Genomic DNA, 19990 nt, shown 5'->3' with positions numbered 1-19990 from the left:
CCTCGTAGCCCCGCCCCCTCCGCCCTGGTCGCCCCCGTAGCCCCGCCCCCGTAGCCCTGGGCGCCCCCGTAGCCCCGCCCCTTCCCCCGCGCGCCGCGTTCCCGCCGCTCCCCCGACCCCGGCCGCCGCTCCCCGGGGGCTTTCCAGCCCCTCCCGCTGGCGCGTCTACGGTTTTGCTCGCTCCTCCGGCCCCAGACTCTCCAGAGCCCTGTACCCCTGCCCGGGCGTGTGTCCGCGCGCGTGGACGCGCGTCGAGCCGGCGGAGAGAAGTCAGTCGGGAGGCAAACCAACCGCAGTGGCTCCCCGCACCCCATCTCCCTGCACCCAGCGGGAAAGCATCAGGCCCGCGCACCCGTTCACTCACGTTGTGCATTCACTCATTTATTGACATTTCTGAGCGCCTGCACTAACACGTGCTAAGGAGAGGGGGAGGGAGGGCCTGCCATGTTGGGCCCCTCAGCTTCCCAGGAGGCTGTAACCGTCCGCGGCCCCGCACAGCGCCTCTCGCATCTCACACAGGTAACGCAGGTGAGCCCAGGCCGACCCGAGGCTGCCAACCTTGACCTTCCCGTCGGGCTCCAGGGTAGCGGTGCATCTGTCCTCTTACTGCGGCCTGCCAAAGCCCTTCGCTGGCAGTGGCTGCCCAGGCAGTGCCCTCAAAGCTTCAACCTAAATCTAGCAGGTATAGAGAGGTAGGTGCTATATTTAGAACAGCACACATTTTCCGCTAGGCCTTTTCCCCAGTAGTGATGAAAATATAGTACAATTCAAATATAGATTGTGAACGTGATCAGTCTGCAAGGGCCGCACTGCTGTCCCTGCCCGGCCCCTAACAAGGTCCCAAAGGAGGACCACAGTCCCGAGCCAGACCTGAAGGAAGCTCTGGAAGTGGTGACTAACACTGTGTGGAAGGGCAAAGGAATTGTCCTTTACAAGGATGTTTGTCCCTTTCACCTCTGTTCGAAAGACCAACAGAGCATGACTAGCTTCACTGAACCCGCATTCTAAATTCCCTGGACCTAGAGAATCAAATGGGGCGGGGTGATCTCTCCACCCTGGGACATTGAGCAATAGCTGAAGGGCAGTGTGTTCTGCCCTCAAAACCTTGATTTGTCTCTAAAGATACCAGTCTGGATTTGTCATCTATGAGACTATTTAACCCATCCAGACCTTTAAAAAATTCATATGATTTTCTGTTTTAGATGTATGCGACCATTTAACAAGTTCTGTATGTTTTTTACTGTGCTTTCATCACACTTCCTGCCCAGTCTACAGTAAGTTCTCAATAGTCATTGAATGAATAAAGGAGAACTCAGTATATTGTCTCCAAAGTTTGCTTGCTTGCTTTTTTTTTTTTTTCTTTCTTTCTTTCATCGGTGCTAACTCCCTGCCCTCACAAAGCTTACATTCTGGTTGTGTTGGAACAGCAGACAATAATCAAATAAGTATGTATGCAGGGTGTCAAGTGCTGTGCCATCAAGAAAAGGCAGAGAAAGGATATGGGGGAGAGAGGGAAAAGGGTTATTTTATACAAGTGGTTATGGATAGCCATGCAGAGTTCTGCAGGCACAGAGAACATGTACTGAGTTGGGACTGTGCTTAGCATATTAGAGAAAAAACATGAAAACCAATATGGTGGTAGCAGAAGGGGAATTAAGAAATGAGGGCAGAAAGGTGGGTGAGCCATGACTGGGCAGATCATGCAAGGCCATGGCCATTTTAATAAAAAGACTTTGGCTTTTAAAAAGTCCAGAGTAACAGCTATGGGAGAGGAATAATAGTAGGGGGAAAAAAAGGGGAGTAAGAGGCTTTTGGCAAATGTGTAAGAATTCTGGTAGAGTCATTTTTATAAAATTATTAACTGTTAAAGGTATTTATTATACTTGAGAGAAATAGGCACTATTACCACAAATATAATTGAAATTACTAATAATGGTATATATATTTTTTATATATTTTCAGAATAATGATAAGATGATGGCAAAATACTGCAACTTAAAAAGAAAGTGCAATACTGGCATCAGGACAGACATATAGTCCAACAGAACAGAATCGTCAAACATAAACCTTCATGCACATGATCAATTGATTTTTGATAAGGAGAGTCTTTCCAATACAGGGTGCTAGGAAACCTGGATGTCCACCTGAAAAAAAAAAAAAAATGAAGTTTAACCCTTCTCTTATACCATATAGAAAAATTAACTCAAGAAGGATCAACAGCTAAATTTAAGCACTGAAACTATAGAACTTTTAGAAAAAAATACAGGAAAAGAGTCTTCATTACATTGGATTTGGCAATAATTTCTGGGATATGACACCAAAAGCACAGATAACAAAAGAAAAAATAAATAAATTGAACTCCAACAAAATTTAAAATTTTTGTGCATCAAGGGACAGTAGTATCATGAGAATGAAATGATAACTCATACAATATTACAAATCATAGCTCTGTAAAAGATTAGTATCTGTAATATAAAAAGAACTCCTACAACTCAACAGTAACAACAAAAAAACCCCAAGGACCTAATTAAAAAAACGGGCAAAAGACAAATAGACATTTCTACAAAGATATACAAATGGCCAATAAGCACATGAAAAGAGGTTCAACATCATCAGTCATAAGGGAAATGCAAATCAAAGCCACAATGAAATATCACTTCATGCAGACTAGGATGGCTATCCTCAAAAACTAAACTCTAGACCAAAAAAAAAAAAAAGGAAAATAGTAAGTGTTGGCAAGGATGTGGAGAAATTATAACCCTGGTGTGCTCCTGCTGCTGAGAATGCAAGATGGTAGTGTAGCCACTATGGAAACAGTATGACAGTTTCTCAAAAAGTTAAACTTAGAAGTATTATATGATCCAGTGATTCCACTCATATATATGTGTGTATAGATATAGATCTCCCAAAGAATTGAAAGCAGGAACTTGAATAGATATTTGTACACCAATGCTTATAGTAGCCAAAACGTGAAAATAACTTAAATGCCCATCATCAGATATATGGATGAATAAAATGTGGCATACAATGGAATATTCAATCATAGAAAGGAATGAAATTCTAGTATGTTATGACATGGATAAACCTGGAAAACATTATGCTAAGTGAAATAAGCCAAACACAAAAGGACAAGTGTGTGATTCAACTTATGTGAGGTACCTAGCATAGGCAAATTCATGGACACAGAATTATGGCTGCCAGAGGCTGAGATAGGAGGAACTGGGAGTTAGTGGTTAAGATCACAGAGCTTCAACTTGAGATGATGCAGAAGTTCTGGAAATGGTCAGTGATGATGGTTGCATAACATTGTAAATGTACTTAATGCCACAGAATTGTACACTTTTATGTTACATATATTTTGTTTTATATTTTACCACAATAAATAAGTATATGCAAATTGTGCCTGCATCTAACAGAGTAGGAAAACATATGTAATCAGTTTTTTGAGCAAGGTGGACTCAGCATGTATAAGCAGAAAGTAACTTTACTCTCTACCCCATTACTGATTTCAAATGTCTTCTCTGCACCTGTTCTTTAACTGCCTTTGAATGGCATTTTATCAAGTCCCAAGGCCTTACTAGTGACTTTCAATTAATATAACATCCTGAACGTTATAATATTGAAACATCAAAACTCATAGAAAACTCATTTGTCCACCCTCTAAAACAGAGCCAGCTTCAGGCCTGGAGAACTTCAGATGTTAGGTGTGGAGGGGACAACAAGTTTAGCTGCTCCCATTCCCTAAATCTACTACCTTTAGATGCTACTCTGGGCCCCTTTGGGATTTGAAGCAAAAATCCTCCCTGATTGGTAAAGTTGTCCTCTAATGTTGGGACCCTCTCATTATAGCAGATTTTAAATACTGTCTTCTAGGATGATTTGTGGGTTCTTTTGAAGACCTGAGGTCACAGAGATCTTTCTCTCACAAGTTCCTTGACAGGGGCAATGCTTTTATCAGCTGGCTGCTTGAACCTCCCTCTAACACCTTACTTAAGGCCCCCAGACCCTGCAGGCAGTCATCTTCAGTAGGGGCCCTCAGAGTCTAGCATCTGGCCCTCTGGAAATGTATGAATACTTATCCCACCAATTTTCGAATGTGGACTATGGTGGAGAATTGGCTGGCCACAGTCTCTCCCCTCCAGTGTCCACTGTGTGGAAAGAAGTTGAGAAAAGTCACAGCCCCTTGACTACTCTGAAAATTCCAAGGAAGTGCTAATTAGTGCTCTCCTCAACCTCCCAAGACACTGCCTTCTCTTCAGTAGTTTGAAGTGGAGAATAAGGTACTACCTGCAGAGCTGGTTTCCCAGAATCTCTGTGCCTCCTCCTGTATGGGCCATGCTGCCCTATCTTTTAGACTGGGGGGAGTTCTTCAATCGTATTGTAGGGCATCTCCCAAGGCTTCAGGGATCCCTTTTAATATCCTGCTCACTGAAGTATTAAATCATCCGGGTCCCTCTATTTCAAGCAAGTCCTTTGTAAGGTACAAGGGGTCGGTGAGGGGGAATGGAGACAGGTTTTAGCTGTCGTTTTTGCATGGGAACACTGATAATCCCCAGCCTTCTGCATCAGGCACATGTCACCTGATAAGTAACTTCGACCCTTATATAATTGAGTAAACTTCCAAAGACTGGGATGCATACATCTCCCCTCTCTCTAAACTTTGTCCCTGGTAGGAAGGAAATCCCTACAGAAAAATCTTGCCAAATGTATCTGTACCTTTTCCTGCCTTACAAAACATTTAGTGAATGTAATTGAATTTTAAAAAGAGAGAGAGAATCTGGGGTGGTTCTGAATGTCAATTCTCCTGGTGCATATAGCTCCTCAGATATGTAGCAATCAGCTTAATGTATAAACTGTGTACATATCCACACTCTCCTTCCCCAAAATGCATATATTTGTTTAAAAATGAAATCTCATTTACAACCTTGCTCTTAAAAGCAGAGTGTGAGTGACCATGGAGTTGGGAAAGAGTAAATACTTAAGTTTCTTAAAAGAACTGGTTAGTGAAGTCATGATTTATATATAATCAGGATAAATAAGAATAACTCAATGAAGATATCACTCTCTGGGGTGAAATAGCATTCTCAGCTCATGCATGTGGCAGGGCACAGGGGAAATAAAAACAAGTTATGTACAAAGGATCAGGGATTGAATAGCTTATGATTAGCAGCAGAAGCTGATCCGAAAAGACTTCTTGTAACAACAGGAGAAGCAAAAAGACAATGAAATAGTATCTTCAGAATATTAAACGAAAGCGATTTCCAACCTAGAATTCTAAACCCAACCAAATAGCAATCAAATGCAAAAGAAGATTAAGAATGTTTTCAAACATGCAAGGTATTTCAAAAATTTATCTTCCAGGCACTACTTCTGGATGTAAGCCACCAAAATGCAGGAATAAGTCATGGAAAAGAAAGGCAAAGGACATAATAGGGAGGATAAGAGAATTCCCAAAATGATGGCAAAGGGGGATAGCAGCTATGTCCTGACACACAGATGGCATCAGCCCAGGCTGCAGGAATGTGACTCAAGAGACAGGCACGTAGAAGAATGAAATCAGGATGCCTTCTTTTGTATCATCTTTTTATACTAGCTCAGGGAAACCATTTCACCTATTTTTTTTTCCATTTCACCTATTTTTTAATAAACTTTATTTTTTCAAGTTTATTTATTTTTTAGTAATCTGTACATCTGATATAGGGCTTGAACTCATGACCCTGAGATCAAGAGTCACATGTTCTTCCAACTGAGCCAGCGAGGTGCCCCTTTAGAACAGTTTGAGATTTACAGAAAAACAGAATGCAGACAATTCCCATATACCTTCTCACTCGGTTTCTCTTCTTTTTTTTTAAAGGTTTAATTAATTTATTTAACACAGAAAGAGAAAATGCAAGCAGGGGGAGCAGCAGAAGGAGAGGGAGAAGCAGGCTCCCGGCTGAACAGGGAGCCCAACTCAAGGGCTCCATTCCAGGACCCCGGGGTCATGACCTGAGTGGAAAGCAGATGTTTGACTGAGCCACCCAGTGGCCCCTACCCAGTTTCTCTTAACATCTTACATTAGTTTGGTTTATTTGTTACAACTAATGAATGAATATTTATACTTTGCTCTTCACTTAAAGCCCACACACAATAAATCAGATTGCATTAATTTTTACCTAATGTCTTTTTCTGTTCCTGGTCCCAACCAGGATACCACATTACATTGAGTAATCAAATCTCCTTAGTGTTCTCCTGGCTTCTCAGGCATTCCTCATTTCTCACAACCTTGATAGTTTGAGAAGTACTGGTCAGGGTTTTTTGTTTGTTTGTTTATTGAAGTATAGTTGACAAAAATGTCATATTAGTTTCAGGTGTACATCATGGTGACTGGACAATTCTATACATTACTCTGTACTCACCATAATAAGTATAGTATCATTTGTCACCACCCTACGTCATTACAAAATTAATGACTATATTCCCTATACTGTATTCAACTAATAACGTCTTGAAGAACTTTTCTCTCACTCAAAAACTATTCCTTCCCCATCCCTGCCTCACTTTATTATTTTAATTGAAGATCAGTTCATAAAGGAAGAAGAAACTTTTTTATTCCCTACTACCTCTAAAAAACCTTTTTGAGGACAGAAATGACAAATGCTGAAATACAGACTTTCATCTTTAGGAGCTTGTGATTCAATATCCAGTACAGCTGCAGGAATGAGTGTCAACTTGACTCTCCTCATCATCTTGAGGAAGGCAAATGGTTTGAGGTGGGAGGAGATACAGGAGAGAGAAAGTAATGCCCAGTTTCCTTCCCTGGCCTTTACCAATTTTACTTCCCTCTCAGGGTGTATACACACACACACATCACTTACACAGTTTGTGGGGAAAGAAAACTCAATGCACACCTTCTGAAGGAAGGGGAGGTTACAGAGATATTATGATGCAATGAGGACCATATGAAAGACACTGGTAACATTATGAGGTCAGGATTTTTACTGAAATGCTTGCCTATATGAAATGCATTAGACTAAACCAAGGTTCCTCTCTGCTAATGGCAACTCTCCTACTGACAACTCTGACTCCTCCCCACAGTATGAGATTTTAAGAACAAAGGAATGAGAGCTGGGACAAACATTGAGACAGCAGGGAAGCACTGTGACAGCTGGAAGATTTTTCAAGTTGGCAAATTAGTGCTATTTCTTTCTATACAGAAATAGCAGATTCCCTATGTCCCCATGGATATCATGGAGGAAAAGCGCTTAAGCATTGCACTTCAGATTACCAATTTCAGGACAGCTTTGACGGAGTTTGAAATATTGGTTGAACGTGTAGCAGCCCAGAAAAGAGATGAAAGAGCAGGCCTGTTTATCCAAAAAGAAGGTAAGATCAGTAATGAAGGGCAGACCAGTTGGGTGTGTTGATTAGAACCGTGAAATGTTTCAATCCATCAAAGAGAAGCAACATAGCTTAATAGCAAAGACATCAAATGGGGGACCGGAGTTCTGACTCTGTCTCTAAATAGCTAAGTGGTTCTGGGGAAGCTTTGTTCACTTCTCTCAACCTTAATTGTCTCACAAATGTAAAATTAAAAGATTGGATTAAGTGACATCTTAGGGCTCTTCCATGGGATCTACATCTGATGGCTTGCTGTTGACCTGGGACTCTCAAAAGTACACAATAACCATTAGCAAGCCATGGAAGCCACCTTGCCATCTCTTAACAGTATTGTGAGACCATAAAGACTTTCATAAATAGGACAAAGTTTTTTTCTGACATTTTGCTTCACTGTCTGGGCCTCTCCTCATGTCTCTAGGCTGGAATGATTTTGAACATGCCATGGTAAGGGGAATGAGGTAGGCAGTGGTCTGCCAGGGATATTAACAGCAGAAATATCAACACAGAATGGAGTACACCACCAGGGTCAGGGCTCAAGCGGACAGCTTCAGGGCATTGAGGACAGCAGTGACAAATAAGGCTTACCAGCAGAATAAAAGACTAATGAAACAAAGCCTGCTGTTCTAAGAAAAAGAGCAGAGCCCATATAGCTGCAAAGAGGTCGGCAGGGCCAGCCTCTTAATGTGCCAGACTGTAGAGCCACAAATGAGTAAAATGGTTGACTTTGGATGTTCAAACACAAGCTGGTATTATTTGACTAGTGTTTAAGAATTTATAAATCATTTTTAAAAAAAGAATTTACAAATCACCTTAATATAATTTAATTGATTCTGTTGACTATTCTAATGGACAAACATTACTATCATTGCTATTACTCCCATTTTATTTGTTAAAAGATGGCAGGTACAGGTAAAATATCTGCCAGAATCACTCAACCTCTATGTGTTAGAGCTAAGACTCGGAGCTTCGAGATGTGCTTTTTAGATGAGTGTGAACTTGGCTGGGCTTTCCAAACCACCAGACAGAACTTTTCTTTTTCCTCAGTCAGCCTGTTTACCTGTCTCTATAATTTATTTTCCAAACTTTTACCACCCTCTGGATCTCAGCTTCTCTCAGCCAGGCTTCCAGCATCATAAGAAAAAGCAAGACCAAAAGACAAGAATTCCCTCAAAATCCCCTTCCTCTACTTCTGAGTTTCCACAAAGCAGCACCTGTCATTTTATCCATCCGTCCTCCTGTCTAAGGCTATCACTTTGGTGCAACAACTTCAAAGTCTGCTTTCCATTCGCTTTGTCCTCTCAAACTAAAATATACCCAAATGTCCTGACCTTGACTTTCTCTTCCCTATAACCTACGACCATATGCCTTTCCATGCTTCTCCACTAAATCTCCCCACAGCATCACCACTTAATTTTCAATCTACTCAATCCGACTTCTCTCATCACTTTGCTGAAAATGTTCCTACTGAGGTATCCCAGCACCTAATATGGCTGCCAGATTCAATCAATTGTTTTTATTTTTGGGCTTTCTTGACTCTTTCACTGCATTAGGAGCTCACTCCTCTGCTTCCAGAAACTGTCTCCTCTGTGTCTCTCATCACACCCCTCTCTTCTTATTTTTCCCTTTTCTCATTCTTTGTCTCTTTTATTTTTTGAGCTTTACCCGTGTTCTCTCTCAGTCGCACAGATGCCATCCACCTAGTCTCCTAAGCTGAATATCTTGCTATAATCTGTATTTCTTGGACTCTTATTCTTGGGTTATTACAACTGCCTTTTGATATAATCATCTTCTTGCCAAGGTTTTTTCCTTAAAAAGTTATTTTTAACTGTCACATTCCCGGCTTATTAACTCAGCTGTAAAGTTCACATATGTGACCTTGCCAATTGGGACTCTTCCCAGCCATGCCTCAATCTACCTTTCCAGCCTCAGCTGTTGGAACTTCCCTCCGTGAACTTTCTGTTCTAATATGAACTTTTCAGCATTCCCAAGCACCTCATACTGGTAATGACTCTAATATTGCATGTGTCGTTCTCCCAATGTAGAGTGCCTTTCCTCCCCTTTTTTGTCTCTGTAAACTTTGCTTATCTTTTAAGACCCAAATCAAATGTCATCTTGTAAAAACTTTCCCCAGATGAAGCCATCCTTAACACTGTGAATGCTCTTTCTTGCCATCTGGAAGATTTCCCTTGACCTGCTGAAATCGATGTATATGTGTCTCTTCCTGCCCACAGCACTTGAACTACAAATGCTTTGAAGGTTTTGTAACCCTAGGGCTAGCTCAGTCCAGAAGTGCTCCTTAAGTATGTACTAAGCAGGCACGCCTGAGTAGCTCAGTCAGTTAAGCATCAGGCACTTGATCTCAGCTCAGGTCTTAATCTCGGGGTCATGAATTCAAGCTGGGCATGGAGCCTACTTAAGAAAAAAAAAAAGTGTGCTAAACCAACAAGCTAATCTTGCTTTCGCTTAGACCTTGTCGTCACAAAGTCACATTGAAAAACTTCCTTTCTCTATAGTTCATATGTTATGGTAAATATATATTTTCATATATATTTTATAGATATATATGTGATGTTTATTTTATAGAATATTGTACTATAATATACTACAGCATGATGTATAGTAGCATAATGTATAGTAGACATACAAAATACTATGTATTATATAAGTGTGTGTGTGTAAATATGTATATAGTATAGATTCCTTAAAAACTAATTAATGCTAAATTCCCTTCTATGACAAAGGGACTGATTTGAAAGATTGGGAGGGAGAAATTTAATCTTAACTTTATCAGACTGTAAATACTGGCATACATTCATATTCATTCATAAATACTGGAAAATAGGACCTACTCACTATCGGCAAGAAGCTAAGAACTAGAGAGAATGATTTTTTAATATATTTTTATATAAATTTAATTTGCCAACGTATAACACCCAGTGTTCATCGCATCACATACCTTCTTTAATGCCCATCACAGGTTACCCCATCCCCTCACCACCACCTCCCCTTCTGAACCCTTTGTTCATTTCCCAGAGTTAGGAGACTCTCATGGATTTTCCCATTCAGTTTCCTTCCTTTCCCTTATGGTCTCTTTTACTATTTCTTGAGAGTATGTTTTTAATGTAACAGTGTCTAGCTCAAAAATTATGTCAAGGAATTGATCCAAGAATCCATCTGTGCAGTATTGTTCTTTAATCTTCTTGTCAATGACCTGATTGAATTAAAATCACCCCAGGAAAGAAAAGTTTCATCATCCTCATCTAGCCGCATTTACAATGAGACACATTTACATAAAGATACATTATACCCACAATGGTGTGAATTTAAAGCAGATAATCTATTTGGAATTTTTAGTTTAATATGACCAGCATGGATTGCTTTATTTTCCCCAACAATAATGGTTCTTCCTCAGTTGCCCCTGTTTGGGTAATAGCACCAAAATCTGCTGAGTTTTAAAACCAGAAACCTGAGTGTCATTCCAGAACAGGATTTCTCAACTTTGTTTCTACTGACATTTGGGGCTGGATGATTCTTTGTTCTGTGTATGTGAATGTGGGGTGGGGCAGGAGGTATACTGTCCATCATTGGATGGTTTTCAGCCTGGCCTCTACTAGATGCTGTAGCACTCCCATCCCCAATTTTAACAAACAAAATCGTCTGTAGACGATATTGCCAATGTCCTTGTGGGAGACAGAGGGCAAACCCCTTCTTAGATGAGAACCACCACTCTGGGTTCCTGCCTGTCCTTCACTCACCACTCCTGCCCTCAACAGTATCCAATCCATTACAATTCTTTGCCATTCCACTTCCAACTATATCTTGCCATCTCCAGGGCTACTTCTCAGTGACTATATATATCATCCAATTGAGGAAATTTTCAAGAGCAATAGGGGTTGTTATTAATAACTAAGTTGAGACAATCAGCATAAATGAGACTTTCCATGACAGTCCAAGATATGCAATCGACTGCTGCATTGCTCTGTCTGCCAAGCCTCCACTATATAAAACCCAAACTAATGCACTAGCCTTTCTGGCTTTATCGCTGTCACTGTTACCTCCTCACAGTAGCCAGTTTGCCTTGAAGAAAGTTTAAGGCAGTACCTTACCAGGATGCTTACCATCATGCTTAAAGTAAAATACAAACTGCTGACTCCAGCTTGACCTTCCTTCTTGATAAATCTCACCCGAAAATGCTTTCCCTGTCCTCACTATACTCAGTACTTACTGACCTTCTCAGAACATGCCAAACTCTGTCCAGTCTTAGAGTCTTTGTGTTTGTTGGCCTCTGCCTAAAATGCTCTTGTCTAGCTTTACACATGGCTGAATCCTTTTTGCTTATCGGGTCTCAGCTTAATTTTTTTACTTAGAGAGGCCTCCCTGAGGTCCACTGACAGATAATCCTATCACAACACCCTATTGGTTTCCTTCCTAGTACTTAGCTCACTGTATACCTAATAATGTTTACTTTGCTACTAATGGACACACATACAGTAGAGCCTGTAGAACACACTAATCTTAAGTGTATAGCACAATAAATGTGGACATCGTAAACATACCTGTAGCTACCAGGCAGATCAAAAGATTATTCCTAGCATCCCAAGAGTCCCGTCATCTCTTCTCACCTTATACAGATAACCACTCATCTAATGTCTAGCTGTAGTAAATAGTCTTGCTTGTCACAATCAGTAAATATTCTGTTTACTTGTTGATTTTATGTTTCTCCTATTAGAGCATCAACTCCCAAGAAGAGAACCTGTTTATTTAGTTCTAAGCCCAGTGTCTAGCTCAGTTCTTACACATAACAAGTTTGCAATGCATTTTTGTGTCTAACTCCTTCTTGTCTTTAGACTCAATAGTAGCTCCCAAGTGAATCACCAAATTTGGCAAAATTGATATTCAAACATGGTGTGTGTGTGTGTGTGTGTGTGTGTGTGTGTGTGTGTTTTCACATGGTGTCAAAGAACGGATCAAGAATTGCTCTTTACTCCCGTCCCCCCTCCACCCTAAGATGAGTTCTAGCAGACACTCCTGATTGGTAAAACTTTTCACAATAGGAAAGAAGCAATCCACTTTCTTATCTTTGTACTCATGAACAAAACTCCTAAAATAGTTGAAACATAAGCTTTGGACCAAAGCAAAATATTTTCTTCTAAGTAATATTTTAGTCAAGGGCCGAGTTATGTTTGTAATGTAATCTTAAAATGCAGCACAATCTAGTTTTAATAGGTTGAAATGATTAAATAGATTAGAAGAGAGGAAAAGGAGCTGAGCAAACAATACAGTCCTTGGAATTTGGTAACAATGTTCTTGTACTTTGTTATGATGCAGATGCAATCGATTATGACAAGTTTTATGCGGCTGTGCAGGAGCTCTTTGGTCCAGAAGTGAAGAATCAAGATGCGAAAAGCTTTTATAGGAAGCTCTGCAACAACCCCGATGCATCTATAGACTGGTGTGAGGTAGTCACTTTTCATGTTTATCACAAGAAATCCAGGTATTATTTCTCCTTGGTCAGAATAAATAATTTAATCAAAGTGTGATTCTCACAGTGAGTATATTATACATATGAATGCCATAAAGACATGGCCACCACTCCTGAGAATAAGACAGACAGAGATTTAGCTATATTATTAGTGGGTAATTCTTAAATACTTTTAGACTGAGATGCTAAATGGAAGAACTATACATGCCATTAACAACAACCAAGTTGTTAATTGTCTTCATTGCATTATCAATGACATATTCTTTTTCAATAGTTTCAATATGTAGAAATATCATATAAAAGAAGAAAAAGACTATCATTGACCACTTCTTACATTTTCTGAGTCACTTCCTTGTCCGTGTAGCTTTGTCTCTCTTCCACCAACTTCTGTTCTTCTTGGATGAACATATAGATATGCAGTTTGATTAAATGATCTATGGGCTATGGAAAAGGAGAAAGAAATGCCTCTGATCTTTGTTGAACTCACAGAAGACTATCTAGGTTTGTTTATAAACCAGATTCTTCCTATTCTAAAAGGATTTGAAGTAACTTACATTTTAAGAAAATGTTTATAAAAATTTCATACATGCATGCAAAGCAATTGAAGTAATAATAAAAATTATCAGGCTCTTTTTCAAAAATCAGTAGATATAGGGGCATCTAGGTGGTTCAGACAGTTAAATATCTGACTCTTGATTTTGGCGCAGGTCATGATCCTCAGGGTTGTCAGATCAAACCGTGCATCGGGCTCCTGATTAAGATTCTCTCTGCCTCTCCGCTTCTCAAAAAAAAAAAAAAAAAAAAAAAAAAAAAAAAAAAATTCACTAGCTATAGTAGACAAAAGGAAAAGCAAAGATTTAAAGGATTTGACTATCACTTTTGCAAAGATATGTATAGTTCTATTTATACATATGTAGATGTGATAAATAGAACTTGAACCCAAGATATAAGAAAGACCTATCTTTCTCAATTATATATAGGGCCATGACAAAACAGTGCATGTATAAAGCTAAAAAGGACATTTCAATAAATTCCAATATAATCAAATTAGAAATCAATAATAAAAGACAGCCCAAATTGCTAAGAACTGACCAAATAAAAAAAAATAATCAACTAATTTTGGGAAAAAGACTGCAAATAAAAAGCCTATTAAGCCTTTAAAGAATACATAATTCCCTCAATATATACATTTTCATACAACTTAAGAAAAACTGAAAAGCTATCCAACTCATTTCATGAAGCTGAAACTACATGAACTGAACAAAGATAAAATGTCAGGGAACTATAGGCCAATATTATTTATGACTATAGATGCTGAAATCCTAAGTAACATTTTAACAAATCAAATCCAGCAGTGCATTAAAAAAATCACTTTTGAGTAGAACTTAACCCCAGAAAGGTAAGGGCAATTTAATATTAGGAAGTCTAGTAATGTATTTCATTCAACATGTTAGAGGAGAAAAAATAATATGATAATCTTAATTAGAAGTTAGCAAACTAAAGCTCATGGACCAAACTCTACAGCCACTTGGTTTTTTTTGTTGTTGTTTTTGTTTTTTTTTTTATTTATTTATGATAGTCACAGAGAGAGAGAGAGAGAGAGAGGCAGAGACATAGGCAGAGGGAGAAGCAGGCTCCATGCACCGGGAGCCCGACGTGGGATTCGATCCCGGGTCTCCAGGATCGCGCCCCGGGCCAAAGGCAGGTGCTAAACCGCTGCGCCACCCAGGGATCCCAGCCACTTGTTTTGTGAACAAGGTTTATTGAGACACAGAACATTCACCCGTCTGTATACTGTCTGTGGCTGTGTCTCTGCTACATGTACAGAACTGAATATTGTGACAGAGACTGAATGGTCTGCAAGCTGACAATATTTACTACCTGGCCCTTTTCAGGAAAAGTTTGCTGACTCTTGATTTTAAACAAACACAGAAATAAAAAAGGTATTTGATAGAAATCAAATTCCTGTAGCCATTCTTCTTTTCAAAAAGAAAAAAAAAAATCTTAGAGTAGGAATGACGGATAATTCCCTGAACTTGGTAAAGGATTGTGTTCATTTTCTGTAGCTACTGTAAAAAATTACCACAAATTTAGCAACTTTTTCCTCAACTTTATTGACATACAACATTGTGTAAGTTTAAGGTGTACAATGTATTAATTTGTATATTCATATATGTCAAAATGGCCATCTCCATAGGATTAGCTGATGCCTCCATCATGTCACATAATTACCCTTTTATTTTTGTGGGAAGAATATTAAAGACTTACTCTGTTAGTAACTTTGAAGTATATCATGCAGCATTCTTAACTATAATTGCCATGCTGTATATCAGATCCCCGAACACATTCATCTTATAATTGGAAGTTTGGACCCTTTGAAGCACATGTCCCTTTTCCCCTGATAACCACCATTCTAGTCTGTTTTTCTGGGTTCAGCTTCTTTTGATTCTGCATATAAGTGATAGTATGCCTTTCTGTGTCTGATTTATTTCACTTAGCCTAATGCCCTCAAAATCTACCCATACTGTTGCAAATGGCAAGATTTCTTTCTCTCTAAACTTAACAACTTGAAGAAACACATTTATTATCTCACTGTTTCTATGGATCAGGATTCTGAGCACAGTTTAACTGGGTCCTCTGTTCAAGGTCTCATAATGCTGCAGTCAAGATATTCTCATTTGGAGACCTGACTTATGAAGAATCTCCTTCCAGGCTCATTTTTCATTGAGCGAATGCATTTCCTTGTTGTATGACCAAGGGACTCAGCTTCTTATTGTCTAGAAGCTGGAGACTAGAAAATGCCCTCATATCTCCCAGGCTCTCTGCAGTTCTTTGCCATATGACCCAATACATAGACAGTTCACAGCTTTGCTTTTTCAACACTGGCTGGAGAATCTCTTTCTCCACAGTCCCTGAAAACAGTCTTCTATAATGTAACATAATCATGGGAGAAATAATGCAGCACATTTGCCTTATTCATTTGGTTAGAAGTAAGTTACAGGTTCTAGACATACTCAAGGGACGAGGGTTCTGCAAAGGTGTGACTCACTGTGTGCGAAGGGAGGAGAGTTATAAGACAAAATCTGTCCAGCCTTAAAGTCTGTGTTTGTTGGCCTCCACCTAAAATGCTCTTGTCTAGCTTTACACATGGCTGAATCCTTTTTGCTTATCGGGTCTCAGCTTAATTATTTTACTCATGTATTTACAGAAGCTTCCCTGAGGTCCACTGACAGATAATCCTATCACAATGCCCTATTGGTTTCCTTCCTAGTACTTAGCTCACTGTATACCTTACTCACTATAGAGACTTTTAGAAACCTATTTAACCAAGGTCATGTTCAATGGTAAAATACTAGAAACACTCTCATTAAAGTTAAGAACAAGAAAAGGATGCCTATTATCTTCACTACTCCTCAACACTTTACTGGAAATTGTAAGTAATGCAAAGACAAAAACAAAAAGGAAGTGATATGTAATAAAGTGTAATAAAAATGTAAAAAATAGTAACTAAAAATGCAAATTTCATTATTTGTAAATGATGTAGTTTTTTGCCAAGAATATACAAGAGAATCACATAGCAAACTATCAGAACTGAGTTCAAGAGAATTCAAAGAAGATAAATCTGTCAGATTCAATACCTTTCACAAACATAAGCAAGAACTCTCTCCTGGACGTATGCACATAAAACTATCAGGGAACAACAACAACAAAGTTTTCATTCACGAGAACAAATAACAGAAAATGCCATGAGATAAAATTATTAAGGAATGTATAAGACTATGACACTTTACTGAAGGAGTAAGAGAAGATCTGGAAAGTAATTAAGGGATTCAATTTGCAAAAATATCAACTGTGTCCCCAGTAATTGTTAATATTTATAAATTTAATAGAATTCCAATAAAACAGATCTTTGGAGTTAATGCCCCAACACACCACAAATTGAATTTTAATACATCCCATGTCAATTTAATAATTCTTTTTTTTGAGAGAGAGAGAGGTGGGAGGGGCAGAGGGAGAAAGAATTTTAAGCAGGTTCCATGCCCAGCACAGAGCCTGAGGAAGGGCTCGATCTCACAACCCTGAGGATCATGACCTGAGCTGAAATCAAGAATCAGAGCTTAAATGACTGGGCCACCCAGGTGCCCCTCAAATTAATAATTCTTATAAATATTTTAGGTTGCTTATAGAAATTGAAAAACATTCTCACAAACTTCTGGTAAGTACTAACAAGCCCTAGATACCTGTAGATTAGCATGAAGATTCTACTGTGGAGCATATTTTTAAAGCTTGTTCTTTTTTGCAAGAAATGAAAAGTAAAAGTATGATTTTCTCTTAGATATTTACTTGATTATGATGTCAAAAGTGAAAATACGAAAGCACCGTATATAAATACGCATACAATCTAAGCAGAAGTGTAAAGGGATTACCAGAGAACAGGGTTCATGTATGAAAGACAATGAATCATGATTCTCAGGTATATGTCCTTTTCTTTCTTTCTCTCCCTCTCTCCTTTCCTTCTTTTCTTTTTCTTTCTTTTTAGAGCCCGCTGTGCCCATGGAAGTGTTTTAGCAGAGCTTGCCCTATAAATATTTTAGCCTTATATTCAATGGTCAACTTTCCAATATGCCTTGGGTTTTCAGCTAGAGATTTCTGAGATTTGCAGTGTGGTTCTATAGAGTGGTGACCTGTTTTTCTGGAACTATCCTGAGTTAATGTTTGTGTTGCAAAAATTACAGTGAATGTTAGTCATCTTGTCAGAATACACTACACAGAACTTCAAAGGAACTGATGGAGCTTACCAAAAAAGTAGACCACCTGAGCAAAGGTTGGACCAGAATCTGGATATGCCCCCTCCTTCAATGGTGCAGGTAAAACCAGACAGCTGGATTAATAAAACAAAGAATGACTGAGAAATATCGAATTTATTCTTAGTGAAGGTACAACACAAAATCTCACAGAAAATGTCAAAATAGACATAAAAGGAATTCCTTCTGATTAGCAAAGATAGATTTTTGCTGACAAACAACTGAAAGATGGACAGACCACATTCCATAGAAAGAGTTCAACTTTGTTCTTTGGGAACAATTCCAGACAGTATAAGAGGACATTTGGCATTGTTCTTCAAGAGCACAAACATAAGAGAAAAGAATTTAACACAGAGTGGCTAAATATCAGAAGATCAAAGGAAATGATACAATTAGCCACCATGATCAAAAGTGTTCATTGTGAAGAAAGTGTTGTCAAATTCTTTACAAAGAGTTCTACGGATAAGTCAAATGTGCAAAATCCCCCTGTTTATTTGAGCAAAAGTATAAATAGAGGCCCATATATCAAATATATAAATATTTTTATATTTTATATATAAATTCAGCTAACTGTTAAATCAAATATGTTCTATCCTCCAATTTTGACAAATATGCCCTAATAAGGCCCTGGAAGTCCAAGTTAGAATTTAAAATCTCACACCTTGCAGTTCATACTAAAACATAGAGACAGAGGAAGAGCTAGCCCTGGAACACCTTCTTCTTTTTGTACTAATGGTCTCATCCCACATCATGGGGGACCATGCGTGCAGACAGCAGACACCCCAGCCCATGTGTCTAAACTCTTTCACCATCAACACCCTGCCTTGGACACCCCTCAATCCTAGAGGTGCACCTGGTTTGTGGTGTGTGGCTCACCCCCATGAGGATGTATCTGGATGAGAGGCTTCATGGAACTGGAGGGGAGCCTGGAGTCCTTTAGGCAGGGGATTCTGGGACCCCAGGAATCTAGAATGTGGCTTAAAAGCATGGGCATGAACTCCTGGTGGACAATGATCCCTTAACCTCCTGAACTAGAGTGGGACCATGGAAAGACCTAGAGTGGGACCCTGTAAACCTGAGCTGACCAACAGTAGACACTAGCCACAAGTGCTAGTTACACTGAAATTAAATTAGCAGTTCAACTCCTTGACTTAAACTGAACTACATTTCAAAGGTTCAATATCCAGTGAGGCTAGTGACTATCATATTGGATAGGACAGATGATAGAAGAGTCTCATTAAAAAAAAAAAAAAAAGAAGATTCTCATCATTGCAGACAGTTCAACTGGACAGAGCTGCTCTACAAGCATAGGTCCCAGGGCATGGACCTAAAAGTGAGTCTGCAAGGGCAAAGGTGCTTTTTGTCTTTTTTAATTCACTGATTTAATAAAATAGAACACAAATCTATCTTTCTATATATCTGATTCAAGAAAATGGAATAAAATATATACATATATGTATTCTATTATATATATAATGTATATATCAACAAAATCCCATAACCCCCCCAAAGATGAGAAGAGTTTAAGAAATCAAATGAAAGAGAAAAATCAGTAATTTTGTAGGGATACAGAAATGGCTGTCTTTTTTCTACATTTTGTAAGTAAACAAAATGAACATTTTTTTCAAGGATCTGGGCTCAATCACACTGTGTAAATCCTTTGAATACTGTTCCATCTCATCTACTGATAACTTGAATTCTGTGTCACTAAACTTGGAGTAGCCACAATTTTGAGAATCACATATCCTCACTGTTCTCAGTTTTTTAATGAATATTTCTCACATGCTCAACTGTTCATGTGCTTGAATTTCTAACATAATATTTTTGGGTCACTAAAAATATGAAAATGCATGTATAACAAATGATTCATGTCAACATCAAATAATTTTTGATTTTCATGAAATACAGAAGTCTGTTGATATTCTATTACACCCTTGGATTCAGAAAACAAATGCCCTAAAAATGTCCCATGGCACCAACAAATGAGACGCAGCACTCTGGTAAATCCGCTTACCTGGAGTTTCACGATGTTAACTGAGAATTTGGCCTCTGTGTATTTTATAGGGTTCCCTGTTTTGAAGAGAGAGAATTATATTACAAATGTTTTCTTGCTGATAAACAGAACACTTCTTTGTCTTTGAAATAAATGGATGAAGCAATGAGTGAAGTAGATCCAGATTGTTTCATTGTGTGAGTGAGGAAATAGAGCCCTGTATCTTTCCCATCTCTACCCCCTCTTTCTCCTTCTCCTTCTCTTTCCAGTTAGAACACCATAATTATCTTACATTTATTTTTTTCAGACGTGTCCTTTCTATTTTCTCAT

The 19990-nt window shown here is 38.9% G+C and overlaps 1 protein-coding gene across 4 annotated transcripts in view; it reads left to right on the top strand.

Moving 5' to 3' along the window:
• The window catches only part of WDR64 (WD repeat domain 64), a 143680-nt gene that overhangs the window by 847 nt on the left and 122843 nt on the right, over nucleotides 1-19990 (top strand). Inside the window, exons 2-3 of one of the 4 annotated variants that reach the window (XM_072830405.1) lie at nucleotides 520-692; nucleotides 12709-12839. Coding sequence is in view for 2 of the 4 variants with exons in the window: in XM_072830406.1 (XP_072686507.1) it covers nucleotides 7221-7365; nucleotides 12709-12839 (276 nt within the window). In the remaining 2 variants the exon portion in view is untranslated. Of the gene's footprint in view, nucleotides 1-519; nucleotides 693-6983; nucleotides 7366-12708; nucleotides 12840-19990 lie in introns of those variants that run through there. The other 3 variants (XM_072830406.1, XR_012032903.1, XM_072830403.1) reach the window with 3 other exon arrangements.

This window comes from Canis lupus, chromosome 6, assembly GCF_048164855.1.
Source record: "Canis lupus baileyi chromosome 6, mCanLup2.hap1, whole genome shotgun sequence".
Lineage (NCBI taxonomy): Eukaryota > Metazoa > Chordata > Mammalia > Carnivora > Canidae > Canis > Canis lupus.
Note: the sequence above shows the minus strand (reverse complement) of the source record. Positions and strands in the feature narration are given on the sequence as shown.